General features: G+C 44.2%; 1 protein-coding gene across 21 annotated transcripts in view; it reads right to left on the minus strand.

The window, feature by feature from the left end:
• Positions 1 to 21379, minus strand: part of EPB41L3 (erythrocyte membrane protein band 4.1 like 3) — a 150953-nt gene that overhangs the window by 64450 nt on the left and 65124 nt on the right. For 20 of the 21 annotated variants that reach the window (XM_075416424.1, XM_075416419.1, XM_075416423.1 and 17 more), the window contains exon 2: positions 4574 to 4776. In XM_075416424.1, the coding sequence (XP_075272539.1) occupies positions 4574 to 4765 (192 nt within the window). In that variant the 5' untranslated portion in view covers positions 4766 to 4776. The remainder of the gene's footprint in view (positions 1 to 4573; positions 4777 to 21379) is intronic. The other variant, XM_075416431.1, reaches the window with a different exon arrangement.

A 21379-nucleotide genomic window follows, 5' to 3' on the forward strand; every position in this document is an offset into this window, starting at 1 on the left:
GCACAGCGTATGTCAGCGGATTAGCTGTTTGCTGAGCATTTAATGCTCACAGAGGCTGTGAGCAAGGGGGAGAGTCGGCCCCGGTTTGCAGAGAGCCTCGAGGCCAGCTACCCCCCCACCACAATCCCGGCCAGCTGGCAAGGGGTCCAGAGAGAAACAAGGATGAAGACGTCTCCTCCTAGGGCCTCTGCGAACAGCTCTGATGATGATGATGGGCAGAGGGACTCTTTGATGATTCCTGTACATTTTGTTAAAGAAATTCACCATGGAGGGTGCACATGCACGTGTGTGGGTGCGAAAATTGAAGAAATATGCTCTCACAAGCTCATCAGATTTCACACATGAGAGTGAACACCTCCCTCATCAAATAAACTCAACCAACAACAACAAAAAAATCCGAACAACTGCATGGAATTAATCTTTTTAAAGAAAGCGGGAAAGCTGAGACAAAAGCCCAGGACAACAGGGGCACCCAGTAGCCATTTAAATTTCAGAGGCATCTTCAGCCTGCAAACAACTTCTGTGAATCCTTATGGATTGGTGATTATTTTCCTTCACAAAGCCACTCAGTAACTCCAGACTACATCAGAAATTTGCTTATTTATACATATTTTTAAACAATAGTATTGAGGTTATTTTGTTCGTCAAGGTTCCCATCTACATTAAGATCAGGGGAACGTGTCTAGGTTAAAAATCATACAGAGGATTTTCTTTCATTTGTCTGTAGAACAAAACACGCCAAGAACTATTAGAGAAGATCCCCCAAAGTATGCTGACATGTTCAGGCATTGAGGTACTTTCAGACTGTATTAAGCCTCTTCTTCCTAAAGAAACCTGACATCCTGGTATCGAGGAAAATAAAACTGTGGACAGTGAAAAACCCACGTACTCAGTGAATTATCTTGCACTCTGCAAGCGTCCTTGCATTTTCTCCTATATTCTTCCCCAAGATACCTCTGTGCTGTACTTCTGCTGCATTTTCAGTGTTATGGACTGAATTCTAGTGCAGCACAAGTTGCTTCAGGGTCTGTGGTTTTTGAGTATAAACTGCCTCATCTCCATCTACATTACTGTACTATGTTCAACCCCTTCTGAAGCTCGACCCCCCTCTCAAAGCAAGCCTCTGGAGTCACAGGATTCAGCAGTAATGACCTTTGACGCTTCACAGCTTCTTACCGGGGTATGAAGTGATATTACCAAGCTTGCACAATGCACAAATCCCATCTACTTATCATAGTTGCTCAGAAATGTCAGTGCCCAACCTGTGTGATGCCTTCTTGCTCATTTTCAATGAGACAGGCAGGCAGGAAGATAGTAAGATTGCATTATTACACCCCATAGTAAGGACTCATTTCAGTGGTAACTGCTAATCTCAACACGAAGAAGCCTTTTTGTATTCATTAAATTGTTCTTTTTTATGTGTATAGAATGACAACAAAAAGTCACTGTCATGGATCAGTAACTCAAATCTTTCTTCTCAAGGTTCTCTCATATGAGCGATAGCAACAACCATCAACTTCCTCACTGCAATGACAGACAGCAAGGGTGAGAATGATAACCATTACTCCTTCAGGTTTTGGTTTTTTTAATGACACCATTGCTAATAGCTCTGTCTCTCAGTACTGCATTTAAGTGGTTCTTTCCTGCAATACAGTCACTTAAGCCACTACGAAATACACTGGGCAGATCACTGCAGCTGGATTTGGCAGTCATCTTAGGACAGGGACTTTCGGATTCAAACTGGTAATCTCAATGGGAAGGTCTTCCATACCCTTTCACTAATCCAGTTCTTCTATCAAGACTGCTGCAGACACTTGCCTACAGGCGATCTTTCGGAAAGGAAGCATCTGACACTGTCCCATACAACATCCTTGTCTCTAACATGGAGAGACATGGATTTGATGGATGGACCACTCAGTGGATAAGGAATTGGCTGGATGGTCGCACTCAAAGAGTTGCAGTCAATGCCTCGATGTCCAAATCGAGACCACTGACAAGTGGTGTTCCTCAGGGGCCAGTATGGGACTGGCACTGTTTAACATCTTTGTTGGTGACACGGTCAGTGGGACAGAGTGCACTCTGAGCAGGTTTGCTGATGACACCAAGCTGTATGGTGCAGTCAACATGCTGGAGGGAACGGATGCCATCCAGAGGGACCTGGACAGGCTTGAGAGTTGGGCCTGTGTGAACCTCATGAAGTTCAACAAGGCCAAATGAAAGGTCCCGCACACAGGTCAGGGCACTCCCAAGCACAAATACAGGCTGGGCGGAGAACGGATTGAGAGCAGCCCTGAGGAGAAGGACTTGGGAGTGTTGGCTGACGAGAACATCAACACGACCCAGCAGTGTTTGCTCACAGCCCAGAAGGCCAACCATATGCTGGGTTGCATCAAAAGCAGCATGGCCAGCAGGTCGAGGGAGCTGATTCTGCCTCTCTGCTCTGGTGAGACCCCATCTGGAGTCCTGCGTCCAGCTCTGGAGCCCTCAGCACAGAAAAGACACGGACATGTTGGAGTGGGTCAAGCGGAGGGTCACAAAAACAATCATAGGGCTGGAGCACATCTCCTGTGAGGAAAGGCTGAGACAGTTGGGGTTGTTCAGTCTGGAGAAGAGCAGGCTGCGGGGAGACCTTATAGTAGCCTTTCAGTACCTGATGCGGGCCTGCAAGAAAGCTGGAGAGGGACTTTTTACAAGGGCATGGAATGATAAGACACAGGGTAATGGCTTCAAGCTGAAAGAGGGTAGATTTACACTACATATAAGGAAGAAATTCTTTACTATGAGGCTTGTGAGGCACTGGGACAGGTTGCCCAGAGAAGCTGTGGCTGTCCCAGCACTGGCAGTGTTCAAGGCCAGGTTGGATGGGGCTTTGCGCAACCTGGTCTAGTGGAAGGTGTCCCTGCCCGTGGCAGGGGAGTTGGAACGAGATGGTCTTTAAGGTCCATTCTAACCCAAATCATTCTATGAAGGGACCATGCAGCACATGAGCGCATCTCAGGTCTCCAGACTCACACCTCTGTAAACACAGATAGACAGGTTTGGTGCCTAAGGGTTTTTTTTTTTGTGTGTGTGTGTGTGGTTATTTTTTGGACGTGTTTTGTTTTGTTTAAGATGAAAAGAAACTTGGGGCGGAAAGATCACTGAAGATGTCTGGAAGAATAACATTAATAATACTTATGCCTAGGTCTGATAGAATTACATTTTAAATTAATGACTAGTTCGTGCAGCACCTTGCTCTTTTGGAGGAGCAGCCCTGCCTCTTTTCCCCAAAGTAACTACATGCAATTTCTGATCTATTTCAGAGACCAAAATTATACTAACACATAATTGCTGAATGCGGGAGCAAGAGCAGAGAGGTCTTTGGTGAGCATGGAGCGAGGCTGATCAGGGTTCATCAACGGTAAAAATGGTAAGCAACCAAAAAAATAAGCAGTTCTTCCAGTGGCTGATCTTCAGCAGCAATAAAAATCAGAAATCTGCCCTGCCATGTCTACCACTTGAGAGACTGTAAGTCAGACATAAGCCACCTCTTTTAATTTGGTCTAAGAAACATGTGCTGTCCCAAGCATTTAGGTAATGCACCCATAAACCAGGAAGACACAAAAATACTTCGTTTGTAACTAAAACTGCTCACGTCCCCATTTTCCCCCCACCAACAGCAAGTTTGGGCTGTAGCTCTGTGGACAAAAGCTTAAAACCCAAGAACACAGCCAGTTCCAAACAGCTTCTATGGGAGCACTCATGCTGATTTTAAGTAATGCCTTACACCTGCTTGCTTCACCAGCACTGTCTCCCAACTAGGTAAAGTAACAGGACTTCACTTCAAACAATCCGATTTTTTTAAAGAGTGGACAAGAGGAGGAGTTAGACCAACTTCTTCCACTCTTCAAAGGTGAATGCCATCAGATGGGGGTCATAAACTTACGGAGCTAAGGGATGCAATTTGCAGGTACCTCATTAATTGTGTGTTCCTTACCCATAAGGAACAATGCCTGTTAATCCTACTGACTGGAAATTATTAATGGGAAAAAGAATTTTGCTTCCGCAAATTTAATAAGTGCAACAATGAATCAAATGAAAAAGCATGCGATAGCTCTTCTGAAACCTATTACATGAAAAGTTAAAGTAATTATAATGCAGTCATTTCAGAACTACGAGAAGCTTAAGGGACCACAGATTCTTCATGGGTCACACATCAGACAAGCAAGCATGAAATCAGTTTTCAGCAGGTGTCAAAACAGAAACGAACTCTGAAAACATTTTTGGATTCTTACCTAATGTAAATGCAAGACCAAAGCTGCCTCCTGCTTAGCTAATAAGACTGCCCTTACATTTAAGCACCGGAGGCAGAAAGACCTGACATGAATTTCAAAACATTCTGCATGAGAACTATTATTTTTTAAACTCAAAAGACCAACCAGTCAAGATCTACAGCATCACACCCAACAGCCTTTCATGCGTATCCGAATATACGTTTCCGCTCCTAACACACCAGGCTCATCATTTCCTAGGAGCAATAAGTGGGCACGCAGCCGGCATTGGGCAGTGAGGACACGAGCACGGGCTCCCTTACCTGCTCCTTCTTCACCGGCGTGCTGTGGGCTGCCACAGCCGAGAACTGCTCGAGCGCGTTTTGATGCTCCTCGCTCAGCTGCTGCGGCTGGTCCTGCGGCTGGGTCTCCGCCGCCCCTTGCTGTTCTGGGCTCTCCTGCTGATCCTGCTCTTTATCCTTGGACTCGGAGTCCGATCCTGATTCTGTAGTCATGGTTGGTTATTCTGTAAAACAAGGTGAGCAGAACTACTGAGTACGATCTTGTAGCCATGAATTTTTAAGCTAGGCTTACAGAATGGAGAAACATCAGACGCAAAGTTTTAGCCTTAATATGACCGGCCTTTAGAACTAAAGTGGCTGTTTCTGGCCCAAGAGGGATGCCTGGGAAAGCTTCCCTGGTGCTAAAGACCACATCAAACGCATCCGTACTCTAAGGAAGAGCACGTTGCCATAAAAAATTACTCAACTTTATAATATACAGACATTATAGGACTTATGCTCAAGTTACATACAGTTCTACATAGTTTGTAACTCACACGAGGAGAGTAACACGTTGAGAAAAGCTCATGTTATCGACAGCCCTATATCCAACACAATTCACTGCTGTCTGGATTTCTAAGCCACGTAGAAATTTCTGAAAACATTCAATCTTTTGTTCCTTACACTGAAGTCAACAGTGCTTGAAATCCTGAACATGCGCACTCCCTTTTGGAAAGGACTCAAGTACTTCTGATGCTTCCAGGCAACACACACGCTAGCAACACCTGAAGTGGGGCCAAAACCGCCATCAGTGCAAAGGTACAACTGTCCTTAAGCACAGTTCTGTCCTTCCCGCCTCAATTCACCCACACTTCCATCATTTCTTTCTAAGTGCTGGAGCATCCAAAAGAGAAGATAAATACTTCCATTGAGTCATTCTAAGTGTTGGATGTAAAGTGAGTATGGCTTGCCTTGAATGTGAAAAGTCTATTTGAACTTAACTTTGTCAAGCACTAAAACAAAATGAAAATATTAGCAACATGCATTTAAAATCTTAACTATTTCAATTAAATAGTTTCATTACAAATATGTGGTTGGCACCCAACTCTCAAACTATATAGATGCAAAACTCAACTTTAAAAAACACTATGCTTTTGTATCAAAACAAGGATTTGAAAAAGCAGATTCTGTGCCAGTTGAGCAAACAGAGTCTGCTCTTACATTTGTTACTCGTATGCTCTTAGTCCTCGTGATCTTATTCCTCAAGCATTTTGCTTGTAAGCAACTCAAAAACAAACCAGTCTGCTGCAATCTATTTCCGTTCATCATCAGGCCATGATTTCTTTAACCTGGTAACCATAGCTACCACGTAATTACAAGCAGTTCCACAGAATATACATCTGCTAATTCATCTGCTAGGAAGTCTCCATCAGCTCTTCACATACACTACAATGTTTACTAGCAGGAACAGGTTTAGTAATGATCACAAAGCAAGCTACATTGCTTGACAGAAAACGCTGTAATAGCGGCCAACTACTATTTTCAAACTCCTTTATGCATTCTGCACTCTCAAGGCTAAGTTCTCCAGTGAATATAGGTCTCTGTACAGCAAGCCAGTGCCCAGCACTCAGCCTGTGCTCCATTTCTGCACCGCGTCTGAGGACAGGGGTGCACGTTCCCACCTCCTGCACGCCACAGTGGCAGGACAGAGAAGCAGATTGAGGAAGCATATATGGCAGATTTCCGCTTCAGGCCACATTTTCAAAGTACTAATGTGTGACACTCTTGTTTAGGAATACATCATAAATTTCTACACTCAAACTGTCACAGTTATATCAAATATACCCTTCAAAACGTATTGTTTAAACGACTGTCTCCAGCATCTACAAAAAGCAATAATTAACTCATGTCTTTTAAAATGTGACAGTCAGGAAGGCATCCTTCTAATCAAACTTCAGATCTCCACATTTGAGACAGTCACTTGAAACATGGAGGAGAAAATCAGACGTTTCAGAGCGCGATTCATCTGACCTATTTTAGATGCCCGCTTTAAGCTGAGATAAATCACATACTAACACGACTTGGTCTGACTTGCTACAAAAGAAGCCTAAACAATTTTGTCCGAGGTAGATCAAACCAACTCACCCACCATTTTCAATTCTGTTAAGCCACTCTTTTGTGTATGCTTTAAAAATTAAAATTGCAGAACAATGTTAATCTCTCAGAGTTTCATTTTGCCCATCTGTCAGATCAACATGGAATGAACTATTCTTCATCTGATGCTGTGACGGTTGCTTTGCTTTAAAAGCATCTAAGACTCCACAAATTTCACATGTTCCACCCCCCCACCCCCCCCCGTTTTGTACAAGTGCATGAAGATATTAAATGCAAATTAATCAAGTAATTAATTCAACAAAAACAAACTATGCATTTGTTTTTCTTCTCCAGAAACTACAAAGTAACAAAAACCAAACTTACAGATACAAAATTCTTAATAAAACAACTTTAAAGAGCAGAGATGATCAATACAAATGTTACGCATGGAAGTTGTACAAAGCCTTTTTTTTTTTCTAATGATTTGAGTTAGAGCAGCGTAAATTGGAAGCAGCTATCATACTTGCTGTCTCGAAACACAATCAACACAGGTATCCTGAAGTATTTATCTATATAGCACGAGATTGCAGAATCACAGAATCACAGAATGTTCGGGGTTGGAAGGGATCTCTGTGGGTCATCTAGCCCAACCCCCCTGCCGAAGCAGGGTCACCTACAGCAGGCTGTAGAGGACCTTGTCCAGGCGGGTCTTGAATATCTCCAGAGAGGGAGACTCCACAGCCCCTCTGGGCAGCCTGTTCCAGTGCTCCGTCACCCTCAGAGTGAAGAAGTTCTTCCTCATGTTCAGATAGAACTTCCTCTGCTTCAGTTTGTGCCCGTTGCCCCTTGTCCTGTCGCTGGGCACCACTGAAAAGAGCTTGGCCCCATCCTCCTGACACCCACCCTTCAGATATTTGTAAGCATATATTAGGTCCCCTCGCAGCCTTCTCTTCTTCAGGCTGAACAAGCCCAGCTCCCTCAGCCTCTCCTCGTAGGAGAGATGTTCCAGTCCCCTCACCATCCTTGTAGCCCTAAATACTAATAATAATTAGTACTAATACTAAATAAATACTAAATAATAAATATTGCCTGTCAGTATGAATTAAAAGTCTGTCTGCCTCCAGCTGCCATCACTGCATCTCTGGAAGCTCCTTTCCGCACCCTATACAGCTTCTTTCCTAATGAACATTTGTACTCTTGTCTTTTCGTGAGCATGGGAACATAGCCATTAAGTAAGTCCCATAAAACTCCACGTAGCATGAACTGAAAACGAGTTTTACTTTTCTTGCCAGTTATAATTTTGCCTCTGAAGGAACAACAAATGTGGTTCTTCACTTCTTCTGGGACATTCCTGCGTCAAGTAGAGCCTTACAACACTGTGAGTTACTCTCTGGGACTGGTTTTCTCTCCAGTTACACATGAGTCCTCGCTTGCTCCAAGAGTGCTTTGTTAGAAAACTTTTTGTGCGTTATCAATTCTTTTAGCATAAGCGATTCCCTGGATAGAACATTCCTGTCATTAGTCAGACAGCAGATGGATTTAATTAACCCGAGGTTACCCATTTCCAAATGTCTTCTGTATTTCCCTACGCATACTCGTATGTTTAACAACAAATACTGAGAACAAATTACCATTGATTTCACGCTGTTATCTTACAGACATAAACAGAAGCAAAGCAAACATCTTTTGAATCCAATTTCTTACAAACTCCTCCGATGACTGTATTGTTAAGATTTATCTCACTCCATCTAGTGCCGGTAGAAAATACCTAAATTACCAGACAGAAAACAATGTTCCTCTCTCCGTGCAAACCAACAGGCTGTTTTGCCTTCCTAAGCAAACAGCTGCTTATCCAAAAGAACTTTGAAAGCATTTCATTTTTTATAAATGGCACAGCAATTCTCCTAGGATGAGGTAATTTCACTTATTGAAAGAAATAACAGCAATCTTAATAAATTTCATCACATAAATATTGCTCTACTTTTGTTTGTATGCAGCAAACCTGACAGAATAGGCAGCAGCATCTACACATTTGTCAAACACACATAATTGGCTCAGAATTTATTTCTCTTATTTTATTAGTCTATTTACTACACCTGGCTATGTACCAAAATCATGACTTCTAATGCAAATCTCAGCACAGGAAGAAAGAAATCACTGAAGTTCCTTAAACTTTTTCTGTGGCCAACACAACGTATCAAATTCCCCTTTCCAGCAAACAGAAAACACACCAATGAAAAGAAACTAAGAGCGCTACCTTATACAAATGAGGTAATGCTATCTATGCAAGCCAGATGTGCTCTGGGATACCTCAGCTTTGGCTTACAACCCAAGGCTCCAAAAGATTAGCTGAGTCCAAACTTAACACAGATGCTGCTCATACTGGATAGTCCAAGGCTAACGTCAATTTAACTACAGAATTCAATCAGAATGAAAATCCAGTCTTTTGATTAAAGGGGAAAAAAACCCGCCAGGAACTACCTTATTTTAATCTGTGTTGACTATTTAAAAATTAAGTTAAAAACGTATATACTTTCAGCAGTGTGAAGTTTTAACATGTAAGTGTTTGAGAGTACTGCAAAAGCTTAATTAAGATAAACATTAATAGACTATCAAGGAATTAAAACACGTCTTCAAAAAACTACATGGCATATTTTCAAATGATTCTTCTTCGATCAAATTACAGAAAATAAATCTTTTCATACCCTTACACTACACAAAGTAAAGACACTACACACGGATTGCCAAACCCGCAAACCACTTGTGCAAAGCCTACGTCCTAAGACCCTCCAGCACACCTCGGCCTTGCTGCCTACAGCCACCAGCATACTGCAGCTTGGGAGATTACCATTTTCATTGCCAATTACCTGCTATGGACTTAAAGCACATAATTTCCTTTCCTCCAGATGGGAACCAAAATCATTTTGTCCTCTATTAATAATTGTCTGAGGAGGCAAACCTCAGGCTACATCACCCGGTTCCCTCCAGCAAGCGACAGTCTCAATCTACTGTATGTATTCATACATTCAACAAGTTATTTGACTCCTTGCCTCCTATTCAATCCAGACCTTCTGGGTTGCACCTACTGAGAAACACAGCTGACAGCTAATTGACAGCAGAGTCTGCAGTTTAATTAACCCAGCAGTCATTAATAAACATTTATTTATATATAAACACACGCTAGTGAAAATGTCTGCTACCTTAAGCAAACAGAAATCACATTACAGAAGAAATTGCAAATTAATTCCGAATAAATTGTAATGTGATGGCAAACCAAAATTGAACCAAGTATAATTAAATGAACTATACATAGCCACTATTTCCTGTAATGCACAGATTAATCATTTACATTTAAATGCTTCTTTGATCTAATTAATTCTCTTTGTGGAAAGTTCTCCTTTAATTACAATAATTTATGAAGATTGTTATAAATGACTGCAAAGGTCCAAATTTGGAAGTTACATAACAAAATAATGATTCCATACTGTAAAAATAATGTTTTGCATAACAAGAGATATATTCATCGAATAGCGAAGAGATGCTGATGAGAAGAGCATATGGAGAGCAATACTGCCACTATGAGCTGCAACAGAAATGTCAATAAATGTTTCAAGACAAGAATACACGACAGAACGCCGACTCCTAAGCTTGAAATATAAACGGCTTTCATCAAACTGCTTGAAGTCTCAGCTAGGAAGGTGCATGATACAGATTTCTTTGAAGTTTCTTGACGAAGATGAAAGAAGGAAAAACGGAGGCAACATCTGAGGAAGCAGTCATGCAATCCAGAGGGGATGGAGGAGACACCTTAAACCCAACAGATACACCCTTCAGAGGGGACAGAAAAGCGATGGCAGACTTGAACTACCCCCACGGACCCAAACCTCCCCTGCCCCAAGCACGCATGCACCTCTCCACCAGCACCACCACCACAAGAAAACGCAGCCGGGTGCTTCTGGAGAGATTGTCCTCCACCTAGCAAGGGTGGGGATGGGACACATCAGGGGCTTTTAAATGATGGAGGGAGGAAAAACAAAAAAAAAGGTATCAACAAGGGATTGTACACCACAGCAGCACCAAAGACACATGACTCGGGGATGAACATAAAAGACCATCATCAACATAAAAGGAGAAGTGAAGACTAAGATGCAAAGTGACTGGCAATCAGCAAAGGGACGCGGCAAACAGTAAGAAGAGAGTCTATAAATACACCAGAAGGAAACCAGGGCTGTTACCGAACACAGGGAAGGCCTCATTTCAGAGCAGGTAGCTGGGACCAGATACTCGGGGCAGCTTTCACCCGGCGTGCGGGAAGTGCAAGCGCAGGCTGCACAGAGTAAGGGAAGAACAGAGCAAGCACGTCAGTGAGCCAGGCAGTCTCAGCTCCACAGCAACCACTGGGAATGTCCCTGCAGCACCTGGGGAACCATCAGCAATCATCTCTAAACAATTAACCACCGCCTTGCAGATGCCGGAGAGGTCAGGTAAAAGAAATCATAGAATCACAGGTTGGAAAAGACCTCTAAGATCATCAAGTCCAACCATCAACCCAACACCACCATGCCTGCTAAACCATATCCCGAAGTGCCACATCTACACGTTTTTCGAACACCTCCAGGGATGGGGACTCCACCACCTCCCTGCGCAGCCTGTTCCAGTGCCTGACCACTCTTTCAGTAAAGAAATTTTTCCTAATATCCAATCTAAACTTCCCCTGGTGCAACTTGAGGTCATTGCCTCTCGTCCCATTGCTAGTTACTTGGGAGAAGAGACCAACACCTGCCTGACTACAGCCTCCTTTCAGGCAGCTGTAGAGAGCAATAACGTTCCCTCTCAGCCTCCTCTTTCTAGACTAAACAGGGGTTATAGTGAAATGAAAAGACCCACAAGAGCACCCAGTCTTACAAAGGAAAGTGGGACGGAAAAGCCAGAAATAACAACATACTTTTAAAACCAAAGAAGTTACTGGAGCACACTGCTAAAGGATTTCTAATCCTGTAAAAATAACGAGATTAGGAAAAAAACCCCAACCAAATGGTCAACACAAATGTACCAAAAAGTCATGTCAGACTAGTGCAATGTCTCTCCTGCCCTCTCTGACAGGGCATCTATCCCAGCTGATAAAAAGAAAGCGGTACAGATGACAGGGCCTATCTTTAGAAAGGCTTTTAGAACAGCCCCACATGACTTTTTCATGAGTGAACCACAGAAATAGTTTAAATGATTAAAAGGAAAAAAAAAAAAAAGGTGTACAAGTGATTAAAAAAACCCAAACCCTAGCCTACGAACAGTTAGCAGCAGCTCGAGGGCAACCTGTGAAAACGTCTCGATTTGAGGAATCGCAGCCCTTCGAGCATCAGTGAAGGAAGGGAGAGTGCCCGGCCCGTGCTCAGCATCACACCAGGGAGGCTGGGGCACCCTCCTGGCATCCTCACTGGACTTCAAGGAGAGAAAAGCAGTCTGAGAGAAAGCCATACATACGCTGAATCTGACTACATTCTCATCAGGGTGACGGCAACAGAAGTGGGGACCTCAGAAGTGAAAAGTGATGGGGAAGCTATGGGCTAGGCAGCAGGAACGCAGGGCGTGAGGGTCTGAAGGCACCTGTTATGCAAGCTGAATTTCAATCTGGGACATGATGCTGGAGCTCTTCTGTCTTCTGCAGCACCAGGGAGAAGTATACAGCATATTGTATTTCATTCTGGGATTCACGTTTTTTAAAAAATACCCAATAACTTGTCAAGAAGAGAGTAGGAAGAACGATAATAGGCTCAGAAAATGTGACCAGTGGAAAGAGGTTTAAGGAGCTGAATTTGTTTACCCTGGGAAGAGGAATAGAGAGGAGCTGATAAGAGCCTTGCAGTACATACAAGCCTCTTGCAGATAGCAAGTAATCAAGCATTTGCTAACAGTGGAGCAAGAACTTGATGGCCATCAAGAGGGATTTAGAGTAGACGGTGTATCAGCTATAATGACAGTCAAGAACAGGCTACCTATAGCTGTGTGGAGTCATCACTGGAGACATGTACAGATAAACAGCAGCAGCAAAATTCTCTGTTTGCAACTTTATAAAGCATAAGCACAAAATGCATGCATCTGCTTCTCCTTCAGAGCATCTGGATGCACAGGACAATTTTTTTATCTCCTCTTTACCTTTCATTTCTACAACTCAGTGAAATTACCTGGGTCTGTTTTGCTCTCCTGATGGGTGGCTTCCCACATCAATAAAACCCAGAATCGCTGCAATTTCTGCTGCCCCACCCGCACGCCAGGTTTATGATGAGTACGACTGACCAGGTTCCCTGAAGACACCAGATCACCTTTTGGGGGTCGTATCACCTACAGCACCCCAAGGCTACCCTAATTTCTGAACAGGACAAGAAAATCAGGCCACCATAACCCGTCTTGGCTGTTTTTTTCCCGCCCTGCTGATCCAAGCAGTTTTCCCCACGGGCAGACACAGATTTATTGGAGGAAGAAGGGAACTACATTCTCCCACCAAACTCTCCGTACAGGTCTCCAGGCACGGAGGGCTGGCTGGCTCTGCTCCCCAGAGTGGGTGTCAGGAGGATGGGGCCAAACTCTTTTCAGTGGTGTCCAGCGACAGGACAAGGGGCAATGGGCACAAACTGGAACACAGGAAGTTCCGTCTGAACATGACGAAGAACTTCTTCACTTTGAGGGTGACGAAGCACTGGAACAGGCTGCCCAGGGAGGTTGTGGAGTCTCCTCTGGAGATATTCAAGACCCACCTGGACAAGGTCCTGTGCAGCCTGCTGTAGGCGACCCTGCTTCGGCAGGGGGGTTGGACTAGATGACCCACAGAGGTCCCTTCCAACCCCGATCGTCCTGTGATTCTGTGAAAACAGGGTCGTGTCCACTGCTGATGCCAGGGGTCCCGCAGATGGCTCCCAGCTAGGAGAAACGGCACACGCAAGCTGGCAATCGCGCACACGCCTGGGAGTGCTGGCTGTAACTACAGAAATGCACAGCAATTAAACCCAAGGCTGACAGCTATTTCATTCACTAAAAAAACCCCAACACTAAAAACCAGCAACAACATCACAAAACGAAAAAAAAAAACCACCAAAAAAACAAAAAGGCAAGAGGATGGGACTCCTGAGAAACACAAGAAACTGCTGCTTATAACAGACTTCAGCAAAGCAATCGCTCACTGAAAAGCTTTAAATCGCACCAATGCTGCAACTGCGGGAAGGTAAGGGGGAGCAGAAATACACAAATAACTCAATAAGTCTGCTGAGAAACAACAGGGAATTACAGGAGGCAAGCAGACATGAGGAGGAGGAGAAGGAAATGAAGGAATGAGTAATGGAGGCTACAGCAGCATCTCACAGATGCTGGTCATGAGTGAATTGCACAGAAACACCCCCAATCTCACCCATTCCTCATTTCGGTTAAAAGGGGAAAGAAAACACAGCAAAACTGCTTGTAGTGCTGCGATTACAACTGATTGATAAATATTTCATTCAGCAACTAAAGGCAAGAAAGAGCCGTCAATGGCACCCCCTGATTTTCTGCAGACAAGTGACTTTGATTACCTGGGTGACATTTATGTGAGGTTTTGACCTTTCTGAATCGCTTCGGAGCCAAACGTTCACACGGGGCGCCCTGTGCATCACTCACTATTTAAGTCGGAAAGTTGTATTTAACGCTACAGAGACTGAGTGCGCTTCAGGCATCGGATCGTTAAAGTTCATATTGTCTTCTGAGCAGAAAATAGAATCAATTTTTTTTTTTTTAAAAAAAAAGAGCTGCACGAGTTGCTGACACGTGGCAGGTGTGCTATATCATCACACTACCCTCAGGCCAAAATCCTGTAACACCTGTGAACAATATTGTCTTTTTCATACACTATGTAAACAGACTGCGCTCCAGTGCTCCCAAGCCAGTGACCTGCCTACCCTCACAGAAACAAGGGAATCAGATAGGCAAGCTATAGATCAGAGCACCAAGCCCATCTCCTCCAAGGACCTCCTGCTCCCTCCCGCCAGACATTTATCCTTCCAGTATAATTTAAAATATCAACATGGCTTTTCTGATTTCCTGGACATCTTACTAACTCGAATTCCACAAAGAACCTTTCTTTTTTTTTTTTTTCCTTTGCAGAGAATGGATACTTTTCCCCCATTTTTATGGTTTTGAGGGGGGATTCTTTTTTACATTTTTGCAGCCTTTTTTCCAATGCAGCATGGTTCAGATGGAAAGAAGGAAGCATTTGGGGCAGAGAAGACGGACGTTTTGCAGGCAGCTGGCTAATGCCTCCTCCAGCCAGCCACCACCATTTCCATCCACCGCCACCGCTTCGTCCCAGCAAGACACAGGTTTGCACTGTAGCCAAGAGCTCTGCTCCCAGCTCCGGCACAGGCCCACACATACTGCTGCCCTGAAGCACACTCAGCCATGGTGTTTTCCATAAACCTGCTCAGAACCGAGCCTTTTAATTTTTTTTTTTTAAGGGGATCATCAATCGTTTCTTCTTGGCAGCAGCCAACTGACACAGGTGACGCCAGACAGGGCGCTTGCGCAATGGCTTCCCCCCATGGCACCCCATACCAGTGCCCGCTCTCCATCACTGGGGAGCTCCAGGTTTTCTTGAACACTAGATGAAAATAATTGGGAAAACTTCCAAATCGGGCAGACACGAAAGGAAGGAAGAAGTCACAGGCAGTGAAAAAGACAGAGGAACCACCCCTGAATCCATACTGGGTCCCAGTTAAATAAAGACGGCTCTGTGCGAGGAGAGCAATCGTACTGAGGCCCGGAGCTGAAAGCACTCCTATTTCATCTTTCTCTTCCTCCCCCCAAACATCATACTAATTTTACATCCTGTTTTACAACTTTTAAAGGCGTTAAATGGGTCTGATGCAGTAAGGCTACACGACAAGGCATCAAGGCATGTTTAGTAATAATAGCTTTTGTTTTTCGGGAATGCATTATTCCCTTCGTATTTAGAATTTGATCTCTTGGGCATTCATGTCAGTTTTGAACTTAAAACAATCCCTGCAATATCAACTAATCGACTTTCCAGTTTGGAGCACCGCATCAGGAAACCACCCCAAACAAATTAAAATCCTGCAAGTCTAAACAACCAAACCTTGGCATGAGACAGCCAGCTTTTTATACTTCAACTCTTCTGGGACCTCCACACTCCCCAGCGCTGTAATTACCTGCTACGGGTGACAAAAATACCGTTCACCTGGCACCAGCAGCCAGCCCGCGACACCGGTGCTCCAGGTTATGCTGCCGCTCCAGAAGCATCCTCCCAGCCCCGTGCAGGCGACGGCACGCCGGACCATCAACCGGGAGGAACCACCAGCTCCAAAAACACAGCCCAGCACGTGTCCCCCCCCTAACCCAGGTGCACATCCTAGCAGTGGGCCCTGACGCTTCGAAGCTGCCAGCTGCTAAATCACGCGCTGGATGCAAACCAAGCCCCGCAGATGGGGTGGGAGCAGGGACTTCCAGGAACGGATCGGTCAGGGTGGAAACGCACGGAAGGCAAGAATATTTACAGCAGATCCAGGCACCTGCAGAGCAGAGCGATCTCGCTGAAAATTACTGAGTAAGCAGGATTTTCTCCCAGCTTCAGTTACGCTTTGGCTACATGTTTTAGGACCACTTTAGCTATGTGTTTCCAAAGCATGGCGAGCTCATGCACATGTTGTCCCAAGGCATACTAGTTAAGTCCTGAGGGTCCTTTGTGTGATGAGCTCTACAAGGAACTAAGAGCAAGCTTTCTGTATCTTCACGTAACATCCCAAGAAAGCCAAAACCTTCAGCCATCTGTGCAGCTACACTAAACTATGAAGATCTGAAGACTAGCATCCAATACAGTCTGACAAAAAAAACCCAGCTATCTTTAACGAGGGTCTAACCCTTTTTAACTACTAAACCCTGAAATGCTATGCATACAGCTATATAGCAATTACATTATATATCCCTGACCCAGTATTATACTGGATTATGCTATCTCTGAAGATGGATGCCACTGGATCTGGCAACTCCTCCTTGACGTCTATGACTATCTTGGACGTAAGACACACAGAAGTGACAGCAGCTCAGAGGGGACAGAAGGGGCTGAGGCAACGGGGACAGCAGTCAGAAGAAAATGGGTGAGGAAGGGAGAGGGGAAGAGTAAGAAAAGTAGAAACTGGCAGTGATGCAGCTTAATCACAAAAAAAATTTGAGTAAGAGGGAATGGACAAACCCTTGCAGCAGAAAGAGGAAGAAAAGCTCTTTACAGCTTTTAAATCACAGGGGATTCAAAAAAGAAAGTCATTTAAATCATTCCAGGTTACTCAACAGGAATTGAGCATTTAAAAACAAAACAAAACAAAAAAATCTATTCTGTACCAAGCTGATAATTTGAAAGAAGTAGTAAAGGTAATTAAGCTAGATGCTGCTATTTCCTAACTCAGAAATGAATGACTTTACAACCTGAATTATTTCCTTCCCCATGTAGTTTTCCTTATACATAGCTCTGTTAAACGTTTGACAGTGTTTACAAACCACTAACTTGGTAGCCACTAAATAATCCAAATGATCTACCTTAGTTTAAGAGAGAATCATACAATTCCGAAATAAAGTGAAAGACTTTTGATACCTGACCTTGCTCGGCATGCTGAGTTTCAAACTTCTGTTCTAACCGGGAAAGTGCCCAAATCTGTGAATCCATAATCCATGAACAGTAGCTTTTTCTATCCTTCCTCCTGACGTTGTGCAGGATCCAACGCAAGACTCTCTGGGCATGTGACAAAGGACCGCTGTGCGTTGTATCTACTGATTATTTTATGCCAATCCATTTCTTTCAGTACCCTTCAGATCACAGCGTGTAAAATTCAACTTATTTATATTCTACATTGCGTGGTAGTGTGGGGGGAAAAAAAAGGTCACTGTCCCGCTCCTTACTGGAAAGATCCACCTAAGAAGACATTTATAATTTCAAAGTTTAACTTATCAAACAATTTCAGTATCTTAGTGTACAATTCAACCTTCTCAGGAGCTAATAAATATGCAAAAAATACAGAGAATCACTCCCTACTTGATCATAAACTGTGGCTCAATAACCACAAATTTTTTCTATGCTATGGTTGATGCTAGATAAATGACAGAGATGCATTTCACCTCTACGTTCCCTCTTCTGTTCACTCTGCAGTCTGTTTTCCGTGGGGACACAAATCTCCATGCCAGTATTCATATGGCCATTACATCCGAACTAAAAAATGAATGAAGTAATCCACCCACTCCCTGGCTGTCACGAATGCCCCGGGGAAGCGGTACCCTGCAGCTGGGGTCCAAGTTGCTCTGCTCTCCGTCGCCTTCGCTACAGCCATGTGTTTCACCACAGCTGGGGCCACAGAAACCTTACCCTTAAGAAACTGGGTTTTTTAAAGGTTTGCAAAGCAGCAAGAAACCAACTAATGCTTCCTCCAGCTCCAGAACAGCTTTAATTACCCCTACAGCAGCAGCCACTAAACTTCTTTGGAGAGATACAGCCATGCAAGTATGCCAAAAGCACCACCAACAGAACAAGCACGTTGGATACGTGCCGGATCTTAATTAGAGGGTTCATCGTTTCAGAGTGTCTTGCATACTGACATCAGTGCTTCATGGTCCCCTCACCAGCAACCCCCTCCTTGTCTACACTCTACCCGGTAAATATTTATGTCTCCTGTTACTAAACTGCCGCAATGATGAAGTTGCTGTGTTCCACACAGGCCATTCATTCCATTGACTCCATAGCCTTATCGTTTAGGAAAATTTTCCCAAATGTCTGACCTAATTCTTCCTACTTGAAATGTAGGCATGCTCCTCCTCGCCCGGACGGCACCCGGTGTGTAACATGGCTCTGTAGCTCGCAGATGGCTGCCGTTCGCCCCTCAGACCACTCTCTCCTCTGCCTCTTCTGCCAAGTCCTATTTTCAGTCCTCTCTCAGGCTCTTTTCTCTCTCCTCTCTTCTCTTTCCCATTGGTCCACCTCTTTCCCAAGCAATAGCATCCAAACCCTACTTTCAGCCGAAGATCAACAGTGCTTACTGGCACGGAACAGATTGCAAGGATGGCTTTATGTCTGAAAACAATACTCCTCTTCATACCTCCTGGTAGTAAACAGTTCAGTATTTTCACCATGACACCTACTGACTTAGCTTTAACCTTTGAGCTGTTCACAATCCCACACTGTATTCTCCAAACTCCCGCCTAGAGATCTCCCAAGTGGAAGAAAACTATCTTAACTACATTCAACAAAAAGCAAGGGCAAAAAATCCCATCTACTAGGTAGATATTATTTGATTTTTTTTTCTTTTTACAGTTTAAAAATTCCTTCTATTGTGCTGAGTATCATTCAAACAAGTAAAGTATTTATTAATGTACGAGATCTAGTTTCAGTGACAGAGTGCACATGATTTATATCAGAACAACTGTGGCTCCCTATATCCGAAGAACATTCAAGCCGTGATACTCCTAATTTATTAAAATATTTGGGAGCACCAATCGGAAACATTTCCAGTTTCATTTACAGCTTCCATCCACTGCTGAAAGACCCACTCCAGCAGCAGTCACCTCAGTCCTTGGCATCAGCAGTTTGGCTGGGCTGACCCCTCAGCACGTTTTCTGTAGCGGTTTCACAGGAGCCAAGAACATCTTCCAAAAAACGCAGGAACTCAACGTTCTCATCCGCTTTCAAGAGCCTCAGGGCCATTAAGGTGACCCGAGAGCAGGGCTGGCCGTGTCGTAACTTATTAATAAATTGGGAGCAAGCTCATATCTGCTAGAAAAACACATTGAAATATGTATTACTTCTATCTACCTGTCACTTCTGATAACATGCTTAGGTGAACCCATGGCTGCAAGCCAGAACCCAAACTGCTTCAACACAAGCAGCGATTTGAGGGAAAAGTTATTTGCAACAGCAGTGCCAGGTCCCTCTTGGCATGCTGGCAAACGTTTGCCTCAACCCTTACCGAAGTAAAAGTTAAATGGTGCGGAAAGACTGAAATTTCAGGTTAATCTGGGCATCTCAATACACTCATGAATACACACTATGCCTCACCAACGAAAAATGAAAAATTGGAACACTGAGGGTGATTCCTTTAACCTGTATTTCAAGCATGGCTTTGATATCGGTTCCTTAAGGGGGAACCAAACCCCAACTTACGTTACAACACTGAGGAGAGCGTCTACTCTCTCACCCCTGGGAGCAACAGCAAACGTGCCATAGGGACACGATGCCAGGGCAGGACTGACAGGCCAACGCAGGATACCACTCCATCCAAACCAGTTGCTAGACAATGGCTGGCACTCAGACGACCGAAAACTTGCGGAGAAGCTAGTTCAAGCTGGCTTAAGCAGATGCAAGCGTGGACTTGGATATTTCGGAGTTCTTAAGAGGAAAAGCAGCTTGCAATATTTTGGGGTGGGGTTCTGAGGCTATTTTTTTGTCTAATCCATTAGCACTAAACAAGACCAGAAACATGGCAGGGTCATTCGTGCCCAGAACTGCATCTAAGCCTCAGAATTACAGCTGCAATTAATGGCTTTTCCAAGCTGGGGGGAAAAAGAATCAACTGGGGAAAAAAAAAACCTAAACCAAAACAACCCCAAAAAATCCCAGCAGACTGAGCAAGTTAAGGATTTCTCGTCTTTCTCACACAAGCACGCTCGCACGCAAGCACACAATAAAGGGCACAGCTCCCAACATACACGTACTCGAGGTTCTTCCCTGTTTCACCCCATTTGTAAACTTTTATGGTCTCGTAAAAGCGCGCTGCCTCCAGGAAGGTGCGGGTTCTTTTCTTCCTTATTATTTCATCTGCAGTTCAGCGTGTTGCTTGACCTACGCTGACACAACTGTAAGTAAAACAGGTTCAAGTATGCAGCTTCACCATCCCCAAAGCGAGCCGTATTTTATAAGGGTTTTTTCTTTTTTCCCTCCCTCCGCTCACACTTCAGAGGAGAGGAAATGCCTGCTGTGAATCCTTGTCCAGCATTTTAAATACCACATGAAGCGCTTTCTTTCCTCTGCCAGAGAGCTTTCCCAAGGACCATCAGCCCTCCAAGAAAGAGAGGTGCAAACACCTCGGTCCCTGCCCAGCGAGCGGGAAGCTGCGGGGCTGGGGATGGAGCCACGGCACCCACCCAGCACCGGGTGCTGCCCCAAGCCCCCACGCTCACTGGGAGGGCAGAAAACACGACAACTGTGAGGATAAACGGCCGCTCCCCTCCGCCGCCAGCCACTTCCAGCTGTAACTGCAACCCACAAGTACCCAAAAAGCCACAAAATACTGGTATTAGGATCAGACAGTTATTTTTCAAGCAGCCAGCTGTACTACACTATATACTGCAGCTACACACTCGTTATGGCCAGTTACATTGAAATATGTGTGGAAAGGCTGAATTACTACCTTTTTGCAATGACCTCCATGTTGTAACACCCAGAAGTCTCATACGGGACAGTTCTGTAGCTCATTGAAGTAGGCACATTCTTGTGCTCTACAAGCTTTTAATTATCAAGGAAGATCATGTACAGCTATAAATCTATGAAATTTATTATAAATAATGCCACGTGTCCAAATTAGTTTGATTTCATGGGGAAGACGATTCCCCTAGTTTACTCCTTTAATGCTCAGGCCACAGCAGTCTGTACAGTACAGATGATCTATTACTGCACCCAAACAGAAGGCAATCTTAAAACTCACATCCAAAAGGGATAAATCCAAACTTCTTCGTATATGC

The sequence above is a fragment of the Opisthocomus hoazin genome, chromosome 3 (genome assembly GCF_030867145.1).
Source record: "Opisthocomus hoazin isolate bOpiHoa1 chromosome 3, bOpiHoa1.hap1, whole genome shotgun sequence".
Classification (NCBI taxonomy): domain Eukaryota; kingdom Metazoa; phylum Chordata; class Aves; order Opisthocomiformes; family Opisthocomidae; genus Opisthocomus; species Opisthocomus hoazin.